The sequence below is a fragment of the Elephas maximus genome, chromosome 25, assembly GCF_024166365.1.
Source record: "Elephas maximus indicus isolate mEleMax1 chromosome 25, mEleMax1 primary haplotype, whole genome shotgun sequence".
Taxonomy (NCBI): Eukaryota; Metazoa; Chordata; class Mammalia; order Proboscidea; family Elephantidae; genus Elephas; species Elephas maximus.
Genome location: NC_064843.1, coordinates 22,295,217 through 22,320,292, shown reverse-complemented (window position 1 = coordinate 22,320,292; position 25,076 = coordinate 22,295,217). Strand labels below are relative to the sequence as shown.

General features: G+C 44.8%; 1 protein-coding gene across 6 annotated transcripts in view; it reads left to right on the top strand.

Annotated features, from left to right (window-relative positions):
- Window positions 1-25,076, top strand: part of EYA2 (EYA transcriptional coactivator and phosphatase 2) — a 290,014-nt gene that overhangs the window by 123,526 nt on the left and 141,412 nt on the right. For all 6 annotated transcript variants that reach the window (XM_049869949.1, XM_049869950.1, XM_049869947.1 and 3 more), the window contains one exon: window positions 923-1,039. In XM_049869949.1, coding sequence (XP_049725906.1) covers window positions 923-1,039 — 117 coding nt within the window. The remainder of the gene's footprint in view (window positions 1-922; window positions 1,040-25,076) is intronic.

The window sequence follows — 25,076 nt, the reverse complement described above, 5'->3', positions numbered from 1 at the left end:
AGATCACCAGGTCTTTCTCTCAAGGAGCTGCTGGGTGGGTTCAAACCACCAACCTTCCAGTTAACAGCCAAGCTCTAACCATTGAGCCACCAAAAACCAAAAAATAAAAGCCCGTTGCTGTCGAGTCAATTCTGACTCATAGCAACCCTATAGGACAGAGTAGAACTGCCCCATAGAGTTTCCAAGGAGCGCCTGGTGGATTTGAACTGCCGACCTTTTGGTTAGCAGCCGTAGGGCTCCTTAAAACAGGGAATAGATATAGATCACATATTTTATATATATGTATATATGTAGAGTGTATATTATTACCTAAGCTTGCGTATGTACAGAACATGTCTGGAAGTGAACTCAGAAAACTGGTAAGGTGGTGACCTGTGGGAACAGGAGCTGGGGAGTTGGGGTCAAGGTTGGGGAGAGACACTTTTTGCTTTATGACTTTTGTACTATTTGAATTTTCTACAGTGTGCTTACTACATTTTCAATAAAAATAAAATTTATGGGCAACCAGTGCTGGATCAGCCTTCCTCCCTCAATACAATCAGAAAAGAATAGCACCTTAAAGTCAGCCTTGGTGTCACAGAGGCAATGCAGGATCTGTGGTGACCCAGGAAACACACACCCTGGCAGTCTGACATCATATGGTGTTGGGAGACCATCCTATTGCTCAAGAGAAGCCACAAATCCAGGTTTTTGGGGTCATATCTCCTGATTTTTAAGTGAAAGCAACTAATTCAAATTTGCTTTAAAAATGGACGAAACAAAACATGTCCAAGGGGTGATCTTGGCTCACAAGCCACCAGCTTGCATCCCTAGTTTTGGAAGGTGATAAAATGGAGTGCTGTCTTAACTAAGTAGCTGTTCTGCAGGTGAAAGGGAAACATTCTAATCATGTGTCCTTGGCGCTTCTTTTTCCTCCTTCAAGGCATCAAGACAGAAGACAGCTTGAACCATTCCCCAGGCCAGAGTGGATTCCTCAGCTACGGCTCCAGCTTCAGCACTCCATCCGCTGGACAGAGCCCATACACCTACCAGATGCACGGTCAGTCTGGAGTTGCAGCCCCTCCCTGCCGTCTCTAAGGCACCTCCTAAGTTAGGTGTCTGTTCATTCATTCACTCCTTCATTCCTTTATTCAACAGATTTGTGGGGCACCTACTATGTGCCAGGCTCTATCTGAATGTAGTCGGGTTGCAGTGGTGGACAAAACGGACAGTGAATCTGCCCTCCTGCCAATTACCTGGCAGTGGGGAGAGACTGACAATTAACAAGGCAATAAATAAACGGGCTCCTTTTGCATGGCACTGCGTGCAATGAAGCACATAAGCATGGTGTTTGGATAGAGAGTGATGAGCAGCTGGGGGGTGGGTCAGAAGAGGTGGGATGTGTAACTTTAGATGGAGTTGTCAGGGAAGCCTCTTTGAAGAAATAACGTTGGAACAGAGACCCAAAGGGTGAGGTGGAGCCGGCCCTGCAGACCTGGAGGAAGAGCCCCTCAGGCAGAGGGAAGAGCCAGCACAAACGCCGTACAGAGGAAAATGTCTTGTGTTCAAGGTACAGGACGGAAGCAAGGCTGGACCTGAGTCAGAAGGGACATGGCAAGAGGGTCTTGCAGAGGTAACAGAGCCAAATCACACAGGGCCTTGGGGGCATCGGGGATGAGCTGGCTTTTATTTTAAGTGTGATGGGACAGGCAAGTCCATTGTGGAGACTTGGAGAAATACCAGGTAGTGGGAATAACAGATGGGCAGGTGAAGGAGCTCATTTTAGGCTGGGTTCTCTAGAGAAGCAAAACCAGTGAAGCATATATATGAATATATAGAAAGATTTCTCAGGGAAATGGCTCACAGAGTTATGGGGGCTGGCAAGCTCCAAATCCCCGTGGCAGCAGGCAGGCTGCTGGCTCACAGGTTGCAGGAGCTGGTGAAGCCAAAATCTGCAGGTCTGGCAACAGGCTATATAGGCTTCTCAGGTCCCAGGAACCAGAGGTCAGACAGGATGAGTGCAGGGTCGTGAGAGAGAGCTTTGCCCAGACACCCATTTATATATTGGCTGCAGACCACACCCCCCAAGGAAACTCCCCTTCCAACTGATTGGCTACTCACATCAGATCACAAAAGGGAAGATGATATATAGTGTCTGCCAAACCACTGAGAATCACGGCCTATCCAAGTTGACACATAACATTAACCAAAACAGCACTGTCGTTCCAGGCGGGAGGTTCAGGGCTCTGTGTCCTCCTAGGGTGGCTTTAAGAAAGGGGAGAAAGAACTCCAGTGTGGATCCTCTCACCCCACAGAACCAGCTCATAAGAGTCCCCTGTGCCCACCTCCCCCCCTCACCATCCAGGAGCCTTGTTCCTTTGCCTCTTTAAGAACATGTTGGGGACCTATGCATGGAGCAGAGGGCTGGTGGCAGTGACTTTGGGGATCCCCATGCTGGTATTTTTTTCCTTCATGAAAGCTGATTACAAACAACCATCAAGGGTGTGAAAAGTAATGTGCAAAAAAATGAATGTGATATGAGTGGTTTTACTGTACTTTAAATAGAACTGTTTTCAAGTCATTGCATTTCTATGTTTAAATTTTTGTTAAACACTAAAAATTGGTGTCAGGGCCAGCCTTTCAAGAAAAAAAAAACCGTGACGAGACAGCCAGTGATCTTACGGGTACATGTAGAGAAAGGGGGTGATGAGCATTAATGTCCAGCCCTGGCATTGTCCCCAGGTCAAGGTCTGCATCACAGTTTGGTGATATTACCAGCTGATGTTGACCAAACGCTTACTGTGTGCCAGGCGATGTGTAGATCACCTCATATCCTCTTTGCAACACCCCGGTGTTGGTGCTGATGTTATACCCATTTTACAGAAGAAGAAACTGAGGCATAGAGAGAATGACTGACTTGCCCAGTGTCAGGAGAAGGAGTTTATATTTTCTGCAAGCACAGAGAAACAGACTGAGTCTGTTGGGTGTCTGCTGGAATCCCAACCTCCAGCCTCACTGCAAAGCCCATGCATTTGACCGCTGTCCTCTCCTGCCTCCTCTGCTGCTGCTGTCCCCTCTCTCCCTGTCAGTGGCCTTTCTGAGTCCCACCAGTGGGTATAAGCTGCTGGGACCTGTCTCTAAGTGGGGAATGAATTATGGCAACAAGCCCCATAGTAAAGGCTTGTGAAGACTGAATTTGAACTTGCATTTGGGTCAATCTCAAGCCAGTTTCTTTTTTAGCTTTGCAAACAGAAGCTGAGCTTCCTGCCTCAGGGCTTCTAAGACTACAGAGGCTCACCAGCAAACACGGTCCACCCTTCCACATTCTGACGTATCCCCTGGGTGCATCTTAAGTAATTTAAGTTATGTAGGAGCGGCTTACCATTCATTCATTCTGCGTTATTGAGCTCCAGCTTTGTGCTGGACACTCTTTTAGGCACCAGGGGGCACAACAGTCAACCACAATGACTCCCTCTTGGAGACAGGCAGCGATCAGTCAATCAGTAAATAAATAGATAATTGCAAATTTTGGTAAAGCCTGTGAAGGACAAAAACAGGATGATGTGATGGACAATGGCTAGAAGAGAGGAGACCTACCTTAACCAGCTGGCTAAGGAGACCTGAGTCGTGGAAAGAAGTCAGCCGTGCAAACAGCTGGGAGAGGGCAGTCTAGGTGAAGGGAAGAGCAGGAGCAAAGTCCCTGAGGCAGGAAAAAGCTCACAGTGTTCAACAAGTCCAAAGGGGAGATGAAATGGGAAGGCCAAGCAGGAGCCTTTCCTGGACCCGGATTTGTAGAATATGGAGAACAACGTTTCTTCCCTGGTCCTCACAGTAGTCACGTGAGGTAGGTATCCTTAGCCCTGTTCCATAGTTGATAAAAGCGAGCCTCAGAGAGGGAAGAGACTTGCCCAAGATCACGGACCCAGATAATGTGAAGAACTGGAGTTCAGACTCAGGTTTCTGGAATTCTAGAGCCTGTGCTGTTTACTCTAAATGCTAACGTTTCTTGGACTCCTTCAGGATCCCTGGCACTGTTCTAAGCTCTGCAAACACAATAGCCCTGTGGCATAGGTTCTGTTATTACTCTCCATTTTACAAGTCGGGGAACTGAGACATAAAGTGGGTAAGTGCCTACAGTCCCATGGTCGTGGTGGTGGAATTTGAAGCCAGGCAGTTGCACTCAAAGGCCTAGCACACCATCCCTTCACACTTTAATAGAACCATCTAGAAAACGATTCTCCAAGGCGTGAGCCCTGGCCTAGGCTATGGCCCCCAACCTCAGCCCTTACACAACCCCTTGTGAATCTAAAAAAGTCTCCTGCTCTGTTCCCACCAGACCAGGGGAATAATCCAGGGTATTTTTTTTATCGTACTCATGGCCCAGATGCCAGAAGGGCTATGGCAGCAGCTGGGCCTTGTCCCAAAGAACTGCCTTGAGATTAATGCTAATGGCCGTAAACTGCCCTTGAGACAGACCAGGCATTTTGCAAGCCTGACGTGTTCCTCCTTAAGTATTTTTTTTTAAACGCAGACACATAGAATGCTCACACACGGTGCCCATGTGCTTCCTATTAACTTTTTTTTTTTTCCCCTAAGTTGTTCCAAAGGAGAAATAAACTCTCAAACAACTCTGAGCATTTCAGGATGCAAGATGTTGGTTGAGCTTAGTTTTCTGCAGAAGGGAATGAAAAGGAAAGTGGTGACTGAGTTTTAAACTTGAAAGTGCTGACTTAGAGCAAAATCTGCCCATGTTTAGGAGCTAGGATGAGTCTTTTCTCTCTCTCTCTAAAAATTAAAAATCATGTATATGTAGGAGCAAAAAGGACCTAAGAATGGTCCAGCCCATCGTTTTACAGATAAGTAAACTGATGCTCTGCAACAGAAAGGCTTGCAAGTGGCCACAGAGCAAGTATTTGATAAGCCAGAATGCCCACCCTTCTCTTGGGTCTTCTTGCTAATGGCATAAACGTCCAGAAACCTCTGCAGCGCCATCGCCCCACCAGGTCCTGCTCTGAGATCTGTATCTAATTTCGATAACACTGCCCCACCACTGAATGTACAATAAACCGAAAAGAGAAAAGTTCACAGCACTTGTTCAGCCTTTGCATGGTTGTTTATTTTCTTTTTTTAAGTTCACTCAGGGGTTTTTATAGCTGAAATGTATTTCTTATGGGTTTGATTTTTTTGTTTCTCTTTTGGCTTCTCCTGCTAAAACAATGCTATTCACAGAAATGACCTCAAAGATTCAAAAGGGAAGAAAATAATAATCTTGAGAGTGGGTTATGAGCTGTGGGCCTGGGCTATGGTCAGTCCTGGCTGTGCCCCATGCACAACGGTGTGACCTTGGACGAGATGCTTGACTTCTCTGTGCGTTGGTTTCCCCACCTGTGAAACTGGTGTTAGAGCAAGAGAGAAAACATCATTGGGCTGCTGGGAGCACAACACATGGAATGATCCATGGGCATGTTAGATACAGTCCCTAAAGGCTGGATTTTTAAAAAAATTATTATTGCTGTTAACAACTACCTGTTATGTTTTATTATTCCGTTAATAACTACCTGTTGGTTCAGCATGGTAGTTAAAACCTGGGCCTCTGAAGCCAGGGTGAGTTAGCATCCCAATTCTGCCACACACCAGCTTTACGGCCTTGAGCCCAATGCTTCTCAGTCGCTTCTTCCATAAAATGGAGATATTAATGGCACCTACCTCATTGGGAGCTTTGAGAATGAAATGAGTTAATGTATATGAGTTTTTAGAGCAGTGCCTAACACAAACTAAGTGCTCTGCAAGCATTAACTATTATTATTATCATCAGAATTTCAGGCTCTGTGTTCTGTGTTTTTTTCCAAGTTCACTTCTATTTAGTAAGTAGCCAAGGTAAGACAAGAGAAGGATACCAATTTGAGACTCTTGAGCCATCTGCTTCAGCATAAAGTGCACTTCTGGGCAACTCTGTATTGTAGGGGGGCTTATAAAAATAGGAGAGTCCCTGGATGGTGCAAATGGTTAGTGCACTCGACTGCTAACCAAAAGGTTGGAAGTTGAAGTCCACCCAGAAGTACCTTAGAAGAAAACCCTGGTGATCTGCTTCTGAGAAATCAGCCACTGAAAACACTATGGAGCGCAGCTCTACTGTGACACACCTGGGGTCGCCATGAGTTGGGATCGACTCAACAGCGACTGGTTTTTAAAAAGTGGGAGCCCTTTCCAATGGAAATTCATTTTGTATTTACCAAAGGCCAGGGAACGTTATCACCGAAGCTGAGAACCCCAACACAGCTATTCCGGAGTGACCTAAAACATGTGATTCGAGGGTGGGTAGAAAAATTAAAAGAGCAGCGAAAAGGTTCATAGGCCAACGATCACTCTTCGAGACCTCTGAGACCCGTTTGTGTTAGATTTATGAAACCTAGCACCGTCTCTGGCACCAGTAAGCTGTGTGACTTTGGGTGTGTCACTGACCCTTGTGGTCTGTGCTCCACAACTTTAATGTTAACAAATGCTTCATGGAGAAATAAAGAGTCAGACTTGTACGCCAGTGTTGGTTGCAGCACTATGCACAATAGTCAAAAGGTAGAAACAACTCAAATGTCCATCAATGCATGAATAGATAAATGTGGTATGTGGCTCCAACGGAATAGTATGCAGCCATGAAGAGACAGGAAGTTCTGATATATGCCACAACATGAATGACTCTTAAAAACATGCTGAGTGAAGTAAGTCAGACACAAAAGTACAAATATTGTACGATCCCATTTATATGAAATGTCTAGAACAGGTAAACGCACAGAGACAGGAAGTAGATTAGTGGTTACCATGGGCTGGAGGGGAAGGGGAACGGGAAGTTATTGCTTAATGGATAGAGAGCTTCTGTTTGGGGTGATGGAAAAGGTTTGGAAACAAATAGTTCTAATGGTTGCACAACATTGTGAATGTGATAGTGTCAGTGGAGTGTACACTCAAAATCGTTAAAATGGCAAATGTTATGTTGTGTACATTTTGTTGTTGTTTTTGCGTGCCGTCAAGTTGATTTCAGCTCATAGTGACCCCCTGTGACAGAGTAGAACCGCCCCACGGGGTTTTCTAGGCTGTAATCTTTACAGGTCGCTTTGAGTCAGAATCGACTCAGTGGCAACAGATATGGTTTTTGTTTGTTTGCTTTTGTTTTTAATCTTTATGGAAGCAGATTGCCAGGTCTTTCTTCCATGGAGCTACTAGGTGGGTTTGGACTGCTAACCTTTCTGTTAGCAGCCACTCAACCACAATAAATAATAATAAAGCGGGGGGTTTCATGGTCAAATACATCAAATACACTTGTTAAGCCCTGCATTCCACAAAGTTAAATGGACGTATTCACTGCAGAACTTCGCAGAGCTGTTACAGACTGATGTGGATGGAGTTCAGTCGGCAGTCTTCCCGGATAGAGTCAACAAAGGACCCTCTCTCGAAACTCCTGTGCTGTGTGCACTGGGAAGTACTAGATGTGATGATCCATCAGGTCCCTTTCTGTGTTGAAATTCTTTGATTCTCTAATTTTTTATGATGGACATGTATGTATTTTTGTTCTGTTTTAATTACTTTTCATCAAAATATAATTCATACACCATAAAATTCACCCCCCTTAAAGCATACAATTCAGTGGTTTTTAGAATATTCACAAAGTTGTGCTAACATCACCGTTATCTAATTCCAGAACATTTTCATCATCCCAAAAAGAAATCCCGTGCCCATTAGCGGTTACTCCCCCATTTCGCCTCCCTCAATAGATTCCTTTTGTATAAAGAAAAAACACACGTAAAGCCATTCTCCTTTTATATTGATTTTTTTTTAGTAGTTTATGCCTTTAATTAGTTTAAACATCTCCAGAAATCTTTGTCCCACATCCACCCAGTTTCCAAACCCCCAATAGTTAGGTACTTGTAATAGTGTCTTGTGAACCCAACCAGAATTTCTTTTTGCAAATGTAAGCAAATACGAATGCGTTCTGTTACATTGCATATTTCTATGGCAAGAATTAGGTCATACATGATTCTAAATAGGGAAGTGATGTAAGTAAACTCTGAAGCCACATTGGTTCATTTGCTTTGTAAATTTTCTCTTTATCACTAGCTTTAAGAGATTTGATTATGATGTGTCTTGGCATAATTTTCTTCTTGATTCTTGTGTTTTGGGTTCATTGAGCTTCTTACATCTGTGGATTTATAGTTTTCATCAACTATGGAAAATTTTCAACCATTGTTTCGCCAAATATCTTCTGCCCTCCTCTCTCTTCCCTTTGTCTTCAAATTCACTAATTTTTTCTTCTGCAGTGTCTAACCTGCTGTTAATTACACCCACAGGATTTTTCATCTCAGACATCGTAGTTTGATTTGGATCTTTTTTTGTATATTCTACGTCTCTACTTAGTATGCTCAATCTTTTCCTCTAGCTTCTTGAACCGACAAAATAGAGTATCATAACTATTTTAATGTCCTTGTCTACAAATTCTGTCATCTGTGTCACTCCTGGGTTAGTGTTCATAGATTTTTCTCCTCACTGTAGGTCCTATTTCCCTGCTTCTTTGAATGCCTGGTAAGTTTTGATTAGATGCCAGACATTGTAAATTTTATCTTGTTGGGTGCTGGATGTTTTTATATTCTTATAAATATTTTACATTCTGTTCTGGGATGCAGTTACTTGGAAACAGTTTGATCCTTAGGAATCTTGCTTTTAAGCTTCATTAGGTGGGATCAGAGCAGCATTTAATCTAGGGCTCATTTTTCCCACTACTAAGACAAAACCCTTCTGAGTATTCTACCCAACACCCCATGAGTGGAGGGACCAGAAACTATTTCCAACTCTGTTACCAGTTCGGAGGCGTGCTCCTTCTAGTCTTTTCAAGTGATTATCAGCTCTGGGTAATTTCCTCATGTCCATTGCCTGATCGGTACTCAGGGGGACAGTCAAGGGGGACTTGCAACAAATTTCCAGGGCTTTCTCTCAGTGCAGCTCTCCTTTTTCTGGTCCTCTACTCTGCAAATCCTGGACACTTTGGCCTCCCCAGACTTGCAGTGCATCTCCTAGCCTCGGAGAGACCACCAGGCTTCTCCTGCGTTCCACTCTGCGCCCTGGTCTGGAAACCCCCTCCAGGCAGCACACTGGGGCAGTCATCTGGCTCACCATTTGTTTACTGTCTCTCAAGGATCACCGTCCTTCCTTGCCTGATACCCAATGCCTTAGACACCTAGCTTTTAAATTTTCTCAAGTAGGAGGGTCAATCTAGTCCCTGTTACTCAGTCTCAGCCAGACGTGGAAGTACCCGCTGCATTGGTTCATGTGCATTTTCTCCAGGATGTATAGTAACAGCAGCTCACTGCAAAGTACGCAACACAGGAAATGCAGCAAGCCGTGGAGGGTGCAGCCGAGTTTGTGATGCCCCAGGTGCTCCCACTTACCTCTGTGCTCTGTGCCATGTAGCCTGTTTTTGAAGGGCTTATTTTGCATCCCACCGTCTTTGTGTGTTTTCTTGCCATAATCCAACACCTCAGTTATCCTTACACCCCCTTCCATCAAGACGCCTTTATCTCCTTTTTAAGTCAACATCCTCTGTTTAATATAACTCTTCTTCGTTTATTATTTATTGGTGTACTTTTTTTTTAAACTGTGCCACTATTTTTACTAGGGTTGTTATTGCTTTTCTTAATGCTATGTGTACAAAGTTGCACTGGTGTTGAGCAGTCTGCCGCAACCCTATTTTTCCCACAAGCCCCATTGTTTTAGTGCACCATGTTGCACAACACGCAGCTTTTCGGGAAGGCGTTTATCACAGGATGGCAGAAACACTTGTATTATTTTCATAGATCTCGTACTATGCACACCCTTTGCACAGTGCTTTGTCATTAACTGTGGAGAATTCTTATATCAGTAGACAGAAGGAGTTTGCTTGTTCTTTTTCATAGATGCCCATTACTCCTTGAATGATCTGCTGTAAATGATTTAACCAGTCCCTTATTGAGGGCCATTGGGCTGTTTTAGAAACCCTGGTGGCATAGTGGTTAAGTGCTACGGCTGCTAACCAAAAGGTCGGCAGTTCGAATCCACCAGGTGCTCCTTGGAAACTCTATGGGGCAGTTCTACTCTGTCCTATAGGGTTGCTATGAGTCAGAATTGACTTGACAGCAACGGGTTTGGCCTTTTGGGTTTGGGGGCTTGTTTCTGGTCTTTTGCGATTATCAGTAGCACTGCTGTGAATAACCCTGTATGTAAATAATTTTACATGTCTGCAAAGGTATCTGAAGGATGCATTTCTGGAGGTGGGATTCTAGGCTAAAGGGCAAGTCCCATATTTAAATTTGGTAGACCTCTCCAAGTTACCCTCCACAGAGATTCCAACAGTTTAAGCCCCCTCTGGCAGTACTGGAGAGTACCTGTGCCCTCACAGCCACACCAACCCAGTCATCTAGTTGTTAGAGTTTTTGCCAATCTGATCCATGAAAAATGGTGTCTCAGAGTAATATTAATTTGCAAGTCTTGTCTTAAGAGTGAAGGTGAGCATCTTTTCAGATCTTTGACGGATTTATGTTTACTTTTCTATGAACTAGAAGATTAGACTTGAAACACTTTGCAAAAGAAGAGTGACAAGGCAGTAGTAGCCATACCAGGTATTTAAATATATTATAAAGCTTCAGTAATCAAAACAGTGTAGCTCTGAAGTATGAATAGACAGAATGACCAATAGAAGACAACACACAGTCCAGAAAGAGACCCAACGTGTAAGGAAATTTAGTACGTGGGGAAAATGGTATCTTTAAGTCATTGGGAAATGATTGGAATATTCAATGAATGGTGTGGGAACAATTGGTTAGCCATCTTGGGGAAAAAAAGATCCATCCCTATCCTGTACATCAGGAAAAAATCCAAATGGATCAAAAGCTTAAATGTCAAAAGTAAAATCATGAAAGTAATAAAAAGAAATGAGCAAAAATTTTATAGCCTTGGAGTGGAAAAGACTTTTCTAACCATGACTCAGAAATCCAAAAGCCATAAATGAGAAGATTGACAAATTCAACTGCAGGAGAAAAATAAATTTTTTTTTTTTAATTCTGCATGGCAAAGAATACCAGAAGCAAAGTCAAAACAACAAAAAAGATCATAAACAAATGAAGAAAAATGACAAACTAGAAGGCTATATTTACATCTCAAATCACAAATGAATGTTACCCTTTTTTTTTTTTTAAACCTGTTTGTAGAGTTTGGTGGATTGAACCTGCTCTGGAATGTGGATCTTCTCAACCAGGGTTTCCAACTCAAATGGGGCGTGGGTCCTGTGGGTAATGCAAATAGAGAAGTGAATGAGGTCTTGGTATAGGGAGTGGTGAGGGCTGTGGCAAACTGGAGACTACCCGCCCCATCAAAGGAAGATTACTTGCTCCAGCGCATTGCTCCTGCACTGGAATGGGGTCCCAGAAAGGTCAGATCTTTCTCTTTTCCCAGGTAGTCCCTAAAACTATATTTTAAAGTGAAATCTCCTGATTCTCTTTCAATATTGGCAACTGATTTAAACACTGTCTTTAAAATATCTTGTGGAGCAATCAAACATGTACCGTATTTTTAAGCAAATAGGCAAAGGTGGTACAACTTTGTCTCACATACTTTGGACAAGTTATCAGGAGGGACCAGTCCCTGGAGAATGACATCATGCTTGGTAAAGTAGAGGGTCAGCAAAAAAGAGGAGGACCCTCAATGAGATGGACTGACACAGTGGCTGCAACATGGGCTGAAGCGTAATAACGATTGTGAGGATGGCACAGGACCAGGTAGTGTTTCATTCTGTTGTATGTAGGATCGCTATAAGTCAGAACTGATTCGATGACACCTAATAACAAAAACATGTTATACTTTTTGTTTTTGTTTTTTTGCCAACTGTGCCCTCCCCATCCAGGTATTTTTCATAAGTGTACTATGCTAACTTTTTTTTAGCATAGCACCCTTATGAAAATGTCTCCGGGGGGTATTTACATAAAAACACAGTATTAGGCTTCCTTCTTATAATGTCATTCCAGACTCTTTTTAACCAAACTACAGGCTCTGAGGCTAGAAATGGAAGGCGCTAATTACTAGCAAGTCGTGTGACTCGCTGATCCTGAGAGGCCATCCCTTTGGTCCCCACCTGTGCCTCTCTCATCAATAGGGTCCCGGAGGGCTTGTATGGTGGGTGTGGTTATAGCTGAGTTGTAGCCCAGTGTAGTCTATTCCTGGTGAAGTGAGTTATTTCCGTGTTTCTTCTTGGCAGCAGCAACTTTCAGGCTGCCCTGGCCCCGCCAGTTCTGAGCAGGCTAAGTCTGCCTGGTCTCACTGTGTCAGTCAAGACAGGAACCCAGCTCAGCATCGCCCGGTTTCCTGGACTCAAGTCAGGTTTCTGGTGTGAATCAGCATCTCTTCTGCACGGTGAAGTAGGTGAGGTTTTCTTGTCTGGGTCAGCATTCTTGCACCATACAACACCTCCACCCGGGTGGTCACCTTCTCGTCACCTTCATCCGCCTTGGCAGTGAGCTACTGCTTCCTGCTTGAACCGAAATCTTCTGGATTTAGGGGTAGAGAGGTTACATGGATGGGCTTTTCCTCCAGTTATATAACGAGTCCAATTCGGTCACCAGATGACAGATGAAAAGAACTGGGGAGACACAAAGTTAGTTTGGGGATTGGGAAGGTGTTTGGTTAACAGCAATTCCCTAAGGCAGCACTGGGTGTCAGGTCGACCTTTCTGCCGTCATGGAAGTGTTCTCTCTCTATGCTGTCCAGTATGGTAGCCACAAGCCACGTGTAGCTATTCAGAGTGCTTGAAACACAGGACGTGAGATTGAATTTTTGAATTGCTTTAATTTTGATTAAGAGGGAAGTGGTGTTTCAGTGGTAGAATTCTCCCCTTCCATGTGGGAGACTCAGGGTTCATTCCCAGCCATCGTACCTCATGTAGCTACCACCTGTGCGTCAGCGGAGGCTTGTGTGTTTGCTCTGATGCCGAACAGCGGAACTTCCAGACTAAGATGGACTAGGAAGAAGGCCTGGTGATCTACTTCTGAAAATCAGCCAATGAAAACCCTACGGATCACCATGGCCCAATGCAAAACCAATCATGGGGATGACACAGGATCCGCAGAGTTTTGTTTTGTTGTGCATGGAGTCGCCATGAGTTGGAATCTGACTCCACGGCGGTTAACAAAACAACAAATTTTAACTAATTTAAATATAAATGTTCACGTGGCTGGTGGCTACCAAATTGTATAGTGCGGCTCTGAGGGATACTGGAAAGTCAAACCTGTGACCTGGTCAACGCTGGGGCTGGGAAGGGGCAGTGACGGGTAGGTGTTCCTGAGATGTACAGCTGCAGAGGTAGAAAAACTGAGCACGTGGAACATTCTTTCTCTTTTGGAGACGCTTCACCTCCTTCTTTTCCTGGCCCTAGATAAGAGGGATTTTCAGGGTAGAACTGCAGGGCCAAGGGCACGGGAAGCCACCTGGGGGTCTACGTGTGGAGTGGAGAGCTTGTGGGACAGAGGCTGGGCCTTCACACAGCCGTTATTCTAGCAGATATTAATTGTGCTTCTTCTCTGTGCCAGGCACTCTGCCAGGTGCTGAGGACCAGGTGAGCAAGACAGACATAGTCCCTGCCCTGGTGGAGTTCTCAGGTCAGGGTGGAAGGATGGGCAGTAATGGAATATGATGGAGGGAAACCAAGGAAAGAGGTCTACTTTAGATTGGGGGGACAGGGCAGGGGTCTCCGAGAAGGTGACAGTAGAACTGGGACATGTCCATTAGGAAGAACCAACCATGGGTCATGAGTGTTTCCAGCAGACAGGAGGCCGAGTGCTTGGGGAGCAAAGGGGAGAGGGGTGGAGGATAAGGTTAAGAGGTGGGGTGGGCCAGATACGGCTCAGGGCCTGTGGGTATGTGGAGGCCTTTGGTTTTTACTTGAGAACACCAGGAAGCCAACGGGGTTTTGAAGTGGGAGGATGGTGATCTGGTTTACATCTCAGAAAGCCTACTCAGCTGCTGAGGGTAAGTGAATTATTAGGGGTGGGGGAGTGAAGGATGCTAGGAGCCAGGGAGGAAGCGCTGTCCTGGAGACAGCAACTGCCCCTCCCTGGCTCCACTGCTCCCTTCCCCCTCTTCACCTTCAGATCGGACACAGTAGAGCCAATATTCATGGAACTTGCCTGTAACAATACCCACCAGGTCCTGGATACCTCATACAGTGAATTGTAGAATCATACTGTACTGGGTTGAATGGTGTCCCTTAAAAATTCATGTCTACCCAGAACCTGTGAATATGGCCTTATTTGGAAATAAGGTCTTTGCAGATGTAATCAAGTTAAGATGCAGTCACCCTGGACTAGGGTCAGAAACACAAGCAGCAGCCATGTGAACACGGAAGCAGAGCTTGGAATGATGCAGCCACAAGCTAAGGAACACCGTGGACTGGCTGGCAACCACATAAGCTGGAAGTGGTGAGGAAGGATTCTTCCCTAGAGCCTTCAGAGAGAACCTGGCCCTGCTGATAACCTTGAGTTCAGACTTTTGGCCTCCAGAGCTGTGAAAGAATAGCTTTCAGTTTTGTTTGAAGCCCCCCCAGTGTGTGGGGTTTTGTTTTGGCATCCCCTAGCACACACCTCAATTTCTCCTTTGACTCTTGAAGAAACAGAGACCCAGAGAAGGGCTGGGGTGGGTGCTGCCCTTGTGGCATTTGTTTTTCATTTTTATTTCTGACGTTTCTATGAAATAGGAACTAAGCCAACACCAGGGTCAGTGTCTGTCTGCAAAAGCTGTTGAAGCTAGCGCATACCTCAATTTCTCCTTTGACTCTTGAAGAAACAGAGACCCAGAGAAGGGCTGGGGTGGGTGCTGCGCTTGTGGCATTTGTTTTTCATTTTTATTTCTAACGTTTCTATGAAATAAGAACTAAGCCAACGCCAGGGGCAGTGTCTGCAAAAGCTGTTGAAAATGCAGCAGAATAAATCTCTCCCCCATCTGACAATTTGGGGCAGGACGGGTTGGGGGGCGGGGGAGGAGGGGAAGAAAACAACAACAAAAGCTATAGACACCAAAACATGGAGAGTCCTATTCACAGTACAAGGCCCTGCCACGGCAATTCCTCAGAGATGAAAGGAGAGGGCAGCTTTACGTGTGCCCTGGGGCAGTCCACCTTCTGTCCAGGAATTGAAAGGGATAATTAGGGGGGGAGGGGGACACTGCCTCAGTTGGAGAGCTGGCTATTAGGAGAGAGACACCGTCAGACCCTGCAGATCCATCTTCAGGCCCACTCAGAGAAGCCGCAGTCAGAACTGAAGCCAGGTTATGGGATACAGAATTTGCACCCTTAGAGCCAGTCAGATGTGTTCTGCTTCTGAAAGTTCTGTTGGTAAAAGGGGGGTCGAGAGTCCAGATCCCGCCTGCCTTTGAGACCGAAACACAGGAAGCCTGCAGGGAGTTTCTCTGACCCTCCCAGCTCAGGGCGCTCTGTAGCAGTGTTACCAGCGGCCACACGGTCATCTCTGACTCATGACAACACCCCGTGTGTCACAGTAGAGCTACGTATGCTCCAAGGGATTTTCATGGGCTGACTTTTCAGGTGTAGATGGCCAGGCCTTTCTTCCGAGGTGCCTTTGGGTGGACTTGAACCTCCAACCCTTTGCATCACCCAGGACTCCATATCATTGTTGGTTCACACTGAATGGCTTCCCCATGCCCCAGATTGGCAGCCTAATCCTTCCAACCCTAGTCCACCTGCCTTTTTACATGGCTTTTTAAGTTTTCATATATTTATTTTAACTTACATAAGTAATATTAGTGTGTATCTTTCCAAAGCTTCATGCATTTATGAGTGTATATGTGTTTAATTACTTTCCTCCCATCAGTGGAAAATTCTTGTTTGTTTTTAACATAAAGAATATCTTGCTGTACATCTTGTTTTATAAATAGCCTTTTATACTTTATGTCTTGGAGATCTTTGTAAGTCAGTTCAAATAAGGCCACCTTATTCTATTTTTTGACTTTGTGGTACTCCAGAGAGAAAGCCAGACTGCCTAGGTTTGAATCCCGGCCACACCACCTACTGGCTATTTGACTTTAGGCAAATTACATCTCTGAGACTTGATTTCCTCATCTGTGAAATGGGGTCCATAGTTACAGCTAACCTCACGGGCTGCCGAGGAGCTGGATACAAGTAATATATGCAGGGGGCTTAGGACAGTCCTGGGACAAAGTCAACACCTTTCATTAGTTTGGCTATTACTGTTATTATTGCTATGGACATACTGTGGTTCATTTATCCATTCCCCTTTTTTTAGGTTGTGTCCAACATTTCACTGTTTTTACCTCCTCTGGAGCTGGCAGCCTCTCTGCACCTTTCCTGCCCTTGGGTATTGGCTGCTGCAGACCATTTGCTATCCCAGGATCTGTGTGTTTTTGTGTGTGTATGTGTGTGTGTTTGCCTCTCTTTGTGGAAACCAGGGCCCCCTTCCAATTTCTGCGGCAGACCTCGCCAGACTTTTCCTCTCTGCTTCTCCAGCCCTAAATTGCAGCCTCCAAAAACTGGCTACTCTGAAGGATTGTGCAACCCCCAAAACCATGGCCCAGGGCATCCCAGCTGCTTCTGGATTTGAACCTCAATCAGCTGCCTGACTTTTAAATTCTCCAGGCTTCTTGACTGCTCTGATGACAGGCCCCTGGGACCAAAATAGGGATGTGGCCACAAAGGCTCACAAGAGGACTCCGCCTGGAAGGGTTTGGGGGGGCAGGGAGGATTTGTGGCCTCCAAGGCCCATTGGACCTTGCTGTTGCCGAGACTTTAACTTCTCTGTGCTTTGTAATCTGCACGAGGTCATTAATCATGAAGACATTTGATATCGCACATTGGAACAGCTGGTGGATTGCACCAGCCTGGGTGGCTGGGGCAGGCTATTAAAGGGGGTGGGTTGGCCCATCTTCTGGTGTTGGCCCAGCATGAGATGATACTGGTATAACGTGCCCTCTGTCTGGGACTCAGCTTTCCCATCTATGAAATGAGAGAATTGAACTAGAATCAGTAGCTTTAACCATTTTTTTTAAAATCATATTTCACCCTAAGAAATGCATTCTACATCACAGCCCAGTACACAGCTAAACCTAAGGCTATGTGTTTGCACATCTTTTTACAAAAGTTCTACAAAACAATACTAGCACCTGCTATATGATTGGCACTCTGATATTGTCTCTTCTATTTCATTGAAGAAAAACAAAAAAAAAATCCTCTTCTATTTCATTTTAAAAAGTTTCTGGTCAGAACTTATAAATTCATGTCACGTCCTAGTAGTGGATCATGACCCACGGTTTGGGGCGCAGTGGACCAGATGATCTCAGAGGTCCTTTCTGACAATGATTTTGTGACAAGAGGGCTGAATTTTACCGTTTCAATAATATATTTCTTTCTCTTTGACTTTAAAAGTCTTATATGTTCATTGTGGAAAAATTGGGAAATACCATAAAAGCATAATGAAAAATTTTTGATTAATAATCTATATTCCCACCGTCTTGATTAAGCTACTTTGTTTTGTCTTTGGTTCTACCATTTCCTTTTAAAATTTTTAATTTAGTATATGTGGAGTCTTGAATGGAGCCCTGGTGGCACAGTGGTTAAGAGCTTGGCTGATAATCAGAAGGTCAGCAGTTCAAATCCACTAGTCGCTCCTTGGAAGCCCTCCCTATTGGGGCAGTTTTACTCTGCTTTACAGGGTAGCTATAAGTTGAAATAGACTCGACAGCAATGGGTTTTGGTTTTGGTAGTTTTGAACAAATTAAAATTATATTAACTATAAATTTGGATTTTGAAGAGGGTTTAATATTGTGTGTCTTTTCTAATTCATTTAACTTTCTTTGAAAACTTGCTTTGAATGACTTTATAACGTTTCCTTGATTCAGTGTGCTATAATTTATTTAACAGATAACCTAATGATGTACATTTAAGGACTTACCAGCTTTTTTGCTGGGCACAGAGTAAGTGCTTGGGAAACAAGCCATTGTGTTTGAGGAGGCATCTATGATGTTAGGTAAGGACTCACCTTCATGGAATATTTGTGATCACTCAGGGGCAAGGGAGTAGAGTCCAATAAGAAGCAAATGCCAAAACCTACTAGAGATAACCCAGAATTGGACTTTTAGAAGGGATGTTAGGGATCATCTAGGTCAGGGGGTGGTAAACATTTCATGTAAAGGGCCAAATAGGAAATATGTTAGGCTTTGCAGGCCAGGGGTCTCTGTGGCAACTACCCTCCTCTGCCATTATAGCGTGAGAGCAGCCATAGAGAATACAGAGGCAAACAAGTGTGGCTGTGGTCCAGTACAATTTTATTTACCAAAACAGGTGACCTGCCCAGAGGCCATAGTTTGCCAACTCCTGATCTGGGTTGATCCAGGTCGACCCATCCCTACATCTGGGTGAGTTGCTGTGGCTACCGTTAGTGCTGTTCCCAACACTGAGTCACCCAAAATGACCCAAAGTGGCAGGATTGTACCTCTTGCCCTTCTTGTGGCTGAATGAGGGGATGGGAGAGGAGAAGCAGCTAACTGGATCTCGCTACCAAGCTGAGAGTGGAAATGACCGTGTCGCTTCCAGTCCAGAGAACTCAGTGGCCAGTCCGAGACCATTCAAAACTCTTTTTTCCTTCAAATTGAGGTGCCCCTGTGTGACTCCAGTGAATACAGCCCGTTTGCTGGCCCTCAGTGGCTGTATCGCATGAGTAAGAAATAAACTCTGGTTGTATTTAAGACTGATCCCACGGAGGGCACAAACTGTTAACACATTCAGCTGCTAACCAAAAGGTTGGAGGCTCAAGTCCACCCAGAGGCAGCTTGGAGGAGAGGCATGGCGATCTACTCCGAAAACCCTACAGAGTATAGGTCTGCACTGAGTATAGTTCTGCTTTGACATAGGTGAAGTCACCATGAGTCAAAACCAACTCGACAGCAACTAGTTACTGGTGGTGTTTAAGAACATATTGTGGGGATGTTTGTTACCGCAGCATACCGTAATCTCTTTTGATTGATTTATTGGTACGGAGATTACTTTGAAAGAGATGCTGAAGTCATTGCTTTGCATAGTGAAGAAGCCCTTTCTCTTCTTTTTTAGCCTGATTAAATGATAAAATGAGTAAGGAAGTCTCTATTTGGTGCTAGTATGTCTTTAATGCCTCTCTGATGCCTGCAAGGAGCCCTGGTGGCACTGTGGTTAAGAGTTCAGCTGCTAACCAAAAAGTTGGCAGTTTGAATCCACCAGCCGCCCCTTGGAAACCCTATGGGGCAGTTCTGCTCCGACCTGTAGGGTCACTATGAGTCGCTATTGACTCGACGGCAATGAGTTTTGTTTTGGTAATGCCTACAAATGTTACTTTTTAACAAAATGAGAGCAAACTCCAGGAGTAGGGCCTTTGGCAGGCAACAGTATTAGCTAGAACAAAAACATTGGCTTTCTGTATGTGTTTTTATTTTTATGTATTGATTATTGATGGTAAGTGACATGTTCTGTATATAGTAGTGATATAAAGTTTCCTTCTCAGATAAGTTTATTTAAGTAAAAACAATGACCAGTTTTACGGATATTATGGTTTAGGACAAAGATACATTTTATAAAAACGTGAATCAACTTAAATTTAAGGAAAATATTAAGTAAAATAACAATACAGGTGGCTGTCTGATATGGCAAAAATCACCAAGGGGTAAGGAAATGAACACAGTCCTGATAACACGAATCTAAGTCAGCATTATCATTGCGTGGTTATGGAAGGGGAAGCTCGGAGAGGGGACATGGTGACCCAGTGGTTGCCAGGAGCCATCCATGAACTTTGCAATTCAGAGGCCAGGTTGTCCTTCTTGTGCCCATGGCCCTGTCTACCCGAAGTTGGAATCTACGGTTGGTATCTATGATACCAGCAAGTCAGCAAGCTCACCCACCCCAGGGTTCCTGGCTGAGCATCAGGAGGGGTGGTGCAGAGAGCCGTGTGGTGTCTGTCCCTGAGATGGCTGAGCTTCGCAAAAATTGAAACCACCCAAGCAAAAGAGGTCGGCCCGGGCCCCTGCCGCTCAGCTGGCTTGCATTAGTCTCAGTCTAAGACCGTGGCGGCAGCAGTGGTCCAGACCCCAGCAAGCTCGGCAAGGAGAGGCTGCCAGCAGCAAAGGTCAGGGCGCACCCTTTACAGTGTAAATATAACCCCCTCCCCGGCTACCCCTTCCCCAAGCCACGCAATATCTCCTTCAAAGATCTCCAAACACCAAAGCAGACCGTACCGAATTGGCTTTATTGTTTTAAAACCAGCCCCTTCTGTCCGCCACCACCCGCCACCACTCCCCAAGGGGAAAAAAACTCATAATAGTTGTTTCTTCTGTGTGCGCTCAGTTCTGGTCTCTCTGCTGGCAGCTCGCAGCCCTGAGGCAGTAAAAAAAACACTAATAGGGTATCCTTAATAGTCAGCATTTGTTTGACAAGTATTTAGTGTGCACCAGTCCATTCAAGGCTACCGTGAACCCGATGGCCAGTTGAGTGCCAGACGCTTGAATAACCATGAAAGCAGCTCACATTCAAGGTGAGCTCCCAGGGCCTGGCCCCCAGCTGAGCACTTTGCATGCAGCTGCTCAAGTGGACCTCACTTCCGGGCTTGAGGCACATTCTTGGCCATTTTACAGATGAGGACACTGAGGCCTCAAGGAAGGAAGTCACACACAGGGGAAGACAGAGAAGTTAAATAACTTGCTCGAGGTCACACAGCTAGGAAGTGGTGGAGCTTGGCTCTGAGCCCAGGTTTTCTGGTCAAGAGTCAATGCTGTAACCACTAGTTTGAGCTGTCGCTATAAATGGGAGTGTCTGAAGGGGAGGTGTGAACCACTGAAATCTGGGCTTGTCACTGAGCCTCATGTGCTCTGTCTAACCATTGGCATGTCCCCAGCTGTGTGATCAGAGCTGCAGGGGGGCCAGAAGCGCCCCTGGGGGCTCCTGCAAGTAAGGAGCTTAGGCCTGGCTAGAGGCATTAACTACCCTTGAAGAGAGGTTAGATAATGGGCAAGCGGACCGGAACCTGTGGCCTGCTGAAGTAGGTCAAGAGCTCAGCTGCCACCCCAACTCTGGGAGCCAAAATTCTACAGACAAATCCACCCTCAGTTCCCCAATGTTTAAAGAGCTCTGTGATCCTCAAGAGAGTTCTTGGGTGGTAAAAACGTTAAAGTGCTCAGCTGTTAACTGAAAGGTTAGTGGTTCAAATCCAGCCAGAGGCCTGGCGATCTGCTTTGAAAGGTCAGAACCATGAAAACCCTATGGACTGTAGTTCTACTCAGAAACACGTGGCATCGCCATGAGTCAGTTGACGCGACAGCAACTGGCTTGGTTTTTTTTTGTTTTTGGTTCTGGTCCTCAAGACGTTCAGAAACTTTTTAGCAACTCTAACCTTCCAGAGAAGCCCCCCGCCTTCACTTTCCTTTAATAATCTTTAAGTTTTTTTTTTTTTCCTTTTTTTTTGTTTGTTAATTTATTTGGACATAATTCCTGCTTTAAAGAAAAGTTGCAAGAATACTAATAATTAATCCACGCACATGTTTCGTTATGTGCACGTATGAGTCAGAATCGACTCCACAGTAGGACATACACATAGCAGAGAATTGTAAAGGTAGCAATTAAGTCTTCCTCCTGCCCCTACCCTACAGCCATTCATATCTCTTCCCCCTAAGCAGCCCCTGTCGCCAGCTTCTTGGATGTCCTTCCAGAGGTAAGCTGTGCATATCTAAGCATATATACCTATTTGGCACTTTTTATACAAATGGTAAAAACCCAACCCTTACACCTACCAGGACTCATCAGGGCAGGCTTGGCCTTTCAGCTTTTGCCGTCACCCGCTTCTGGCCTGCTCTTCCCAACACCAGGTTGCAGTATCAGGTTCTGGATTCGTTCAGAAAGAACTGGACCATTTGAGGAAGCCATTGGTGAATTTCACTGGATAAACATCAGAGGCTTCATGTAGACTCAGTGAGAAGGTGTTCAGGGATGAATTAGTGATGTCTGTCCCAGCCGTGGGAGGGGATCTTGAAGGTGGATGCTACAGATTTTTTCTTCCTTGGTCTAGTGTTTCCCAAACTTCGGGCACTCAAATATCTTATTCACAATTTTGTGACATCCAAGTACCACTTATACTATGATTGGATTTGTTTTTCTTTCAATTTACAGACTTTTTTGGCTTAAAATAAACTCATTTTAAGAGGCAAATTTATAGCAGTACCTTGCATGGAAAGCCAGTGTCGTTTGCCATAAATGGAAGGTAATTGGTAAAAATAAACTCAATGAAAACAAGATAGTATTATTAAACTCTAGCCAGATACTGTTGTCTGCCAGGACTCAGAGCCTGAAGTCTGCTCTCTCTTAGTTAAAAAGCGCGGTTAGTGAGTGTTAAAGATTTTCTCTTTAACCTAGCAATCGTTAATATTTAATACTTACTGTGTCCCAGGTATTACCTCATTAAATGCTCACGACTACTGTATAAGGTAGAAATTATTATCATCTCCATTTTATATAGGAGGAGACCGAGGCCCAGAGAGGGTTGGTAAGGTACAGGGTCACTCAGCTAATGAGTAGTGAGTAAAGCCAGGATTTGGACCCAGGCAGTCTGGCTCTGGTCTGTCACACTCTGGGAGCCCTGGACTGGTAGAAAGACTAACTATCCTTAGGACATACAGCTGGGTTCTAATCCTGTCTCTGTTACAAATTAATATATGACCCTGGTCATTCAGTCTCTGATCCTCATTCATTCGATCTTCTCATCCCCAACAGGAGTCGGGCTAGATTTGAGTGTCTGGATGACAAGAGCCATCCCTTACCTTACTGGACCTACAACAGGCACCCACTGGGCAGTATCAGCTAGAGTTCATTCAGCTGCAAGCGACAGAAAACCCAGTGTCCCAGCTTCCACCTATCTTTCTGTCCCGCCATCCTTATACTGCGGCTCTCATCCTCATTCTTGTCACCTCTTGGTCACAAGATGGCTGCTTCACCTCCAGTCCTCACCTCCACATTCCAGGCATGCAAAAAAAAAATGGGGGAGCAGGAAGGAGCAATGCCATTAATCTGCACTCAGGAAGAGCTGAAGTTTCCAGGTTTTGCTATATTGTGTCATATGGCCACCCCTGGCTGTAAAGTGGAATGGAGAAGTGATTATTTTTACCTGGGTGCACTGCCACTTCAAAGGAAAAGTGAATTTCTCTTAGCAAGGATGAAGAGAAGTGAATATTCAGTAGGCAACCATTAAAAAACCAAACCAAACTTGGTTTCGACTTATGGCAACCACATATATTACAGAGTAGAACTGCTCCATAGGGTTTTCTTGGCTGTGATCTTTATGAAAGCAGATTGCCAGGCCTTTCTTTCGCAGCACCACTGGCACTGGGTGGGTTCAAACCACCAATCTCTTTGTTAGTAGTTGAGTGTAAACCGTTTGCACCGCCCAGGGTCCTTACCAAAACCAAAACCAAACCCAGTGCTGTCAAGTTGATTCCGACTCATAGCGACTCTATAGGACAGAGTAGAGCTGCTCCATTGAGTTTCCAAGGAGCGCCTGGTGAATTTGAGCTGCCAACCCTTTGGTTAGCAGCTGTAGCACTTAAGCACTATGCCACCAGGGTTTCCCCAGGGTCCTTTAAAAAAAAAAAAAAAACGGCAACTCTAAATGCTTAAGGAAGGAAAGGAGTGAGGGAGGAGGGAAGGGACCACTCCTCAGACCCCTTCTAGCTCTATAGAGCTGTGATAAAAAAAAAAAAAAAAAAGTTCATCCTCCTCTGTCTTACCAAGCTCAATGCCCAAGTGCATGAATGTTATACTTTTCCATAAAAGGGCTTCTCTGTGAACTTCTACATGTTGAGGCCACTTTTGTTTTTACTGGCAAACTTGTTCCAGGGGAATGAAAGTTCACCACGGTGCAGATGTATATTTAAGTACAGCGGGAGGCATAGGCAGGGAAGCCATGGAAAGGGAATATTTTAAAAGGGGGAGGCAAACGTTCTGGCTGGGGAGGTCACAGAGAAATCTCAGAAAGAATGTGTCAGGTACCTTCCAGCCACAGCCCAAGAATGGTTGTGGCCTTGGAGCCAGTCTTACTTCTTCCCATTTTTAAAAACTGAGCTGCCAGCTCCCTTCCTAGACTACAACAGTTCTCCTAAAAGGCACGGTTTAATTCTTTCATTTATGACCTGGCCTGACTTAGTGGTTTTTCTTGTCACTTTCTAGCTGGGTGGCCTTGGACAAGTTTCTTAACCTCTCTTTTCCACAGTATCCTTATCTATATAATGAGTTGATATTAATACACACTCATAGCATTGTAAGGATTAAATGAGTTAATGCATACAAAGCTCACAAAAAGTTGCCTGGCACATAATAAGCTCTCAGAGCCCTAATGGCACAATGGTTAGTGCTCAGCTGCTAACCAAAAGGTTGGCATTTCAAACCCACCCAGCCACTCCAAGGGAGAAAGACTTGGTGATCTGCTCCCATAAAGATTGTTGTTGTTGTTAGGTGCCATTGGGTCAGTTTCTACTCATAGCGACCCTATGTACAACAAAATGAAACACTGCCCGGTCCTGCACTATCCTCACAATCTTTGTTATGCTTGAGCCCATTGTTGCAGCCATTGTGTCAATCCATCTCGTTGAGGGTCTTCCTCTTTTTCACTGACCCTCCACTTTACCAAGCATGATGTCTTTCTCCAGGGACTGGTCCCTCCTGATAACATGTCCAAAGTATGTGAGACGAAGTCTTGCCATCCTTGCTTCTAAGGAGCATTCTGGCTGTACTTTTCCAAATTAGATTTGTTCATTCTTCTGGCAGTCCGTGGTATAATCAGTATTCTTCACCAACACCATAATTCAAGTTCTTCGTTGGTCTTCCTTATTCATTGTCCCCCATAAAGATTACAGCCTAGAAAACCCTATGGAGCAGTTCTACTCTGTCACATGGGGTCGTTATGAGTTGGAATCAACCCGATGGCACCTCACAACAACAACATCATCATCATTGACTCCCATGAGTGGCTTACCGGAACTTGACAGCTTACCAGAAG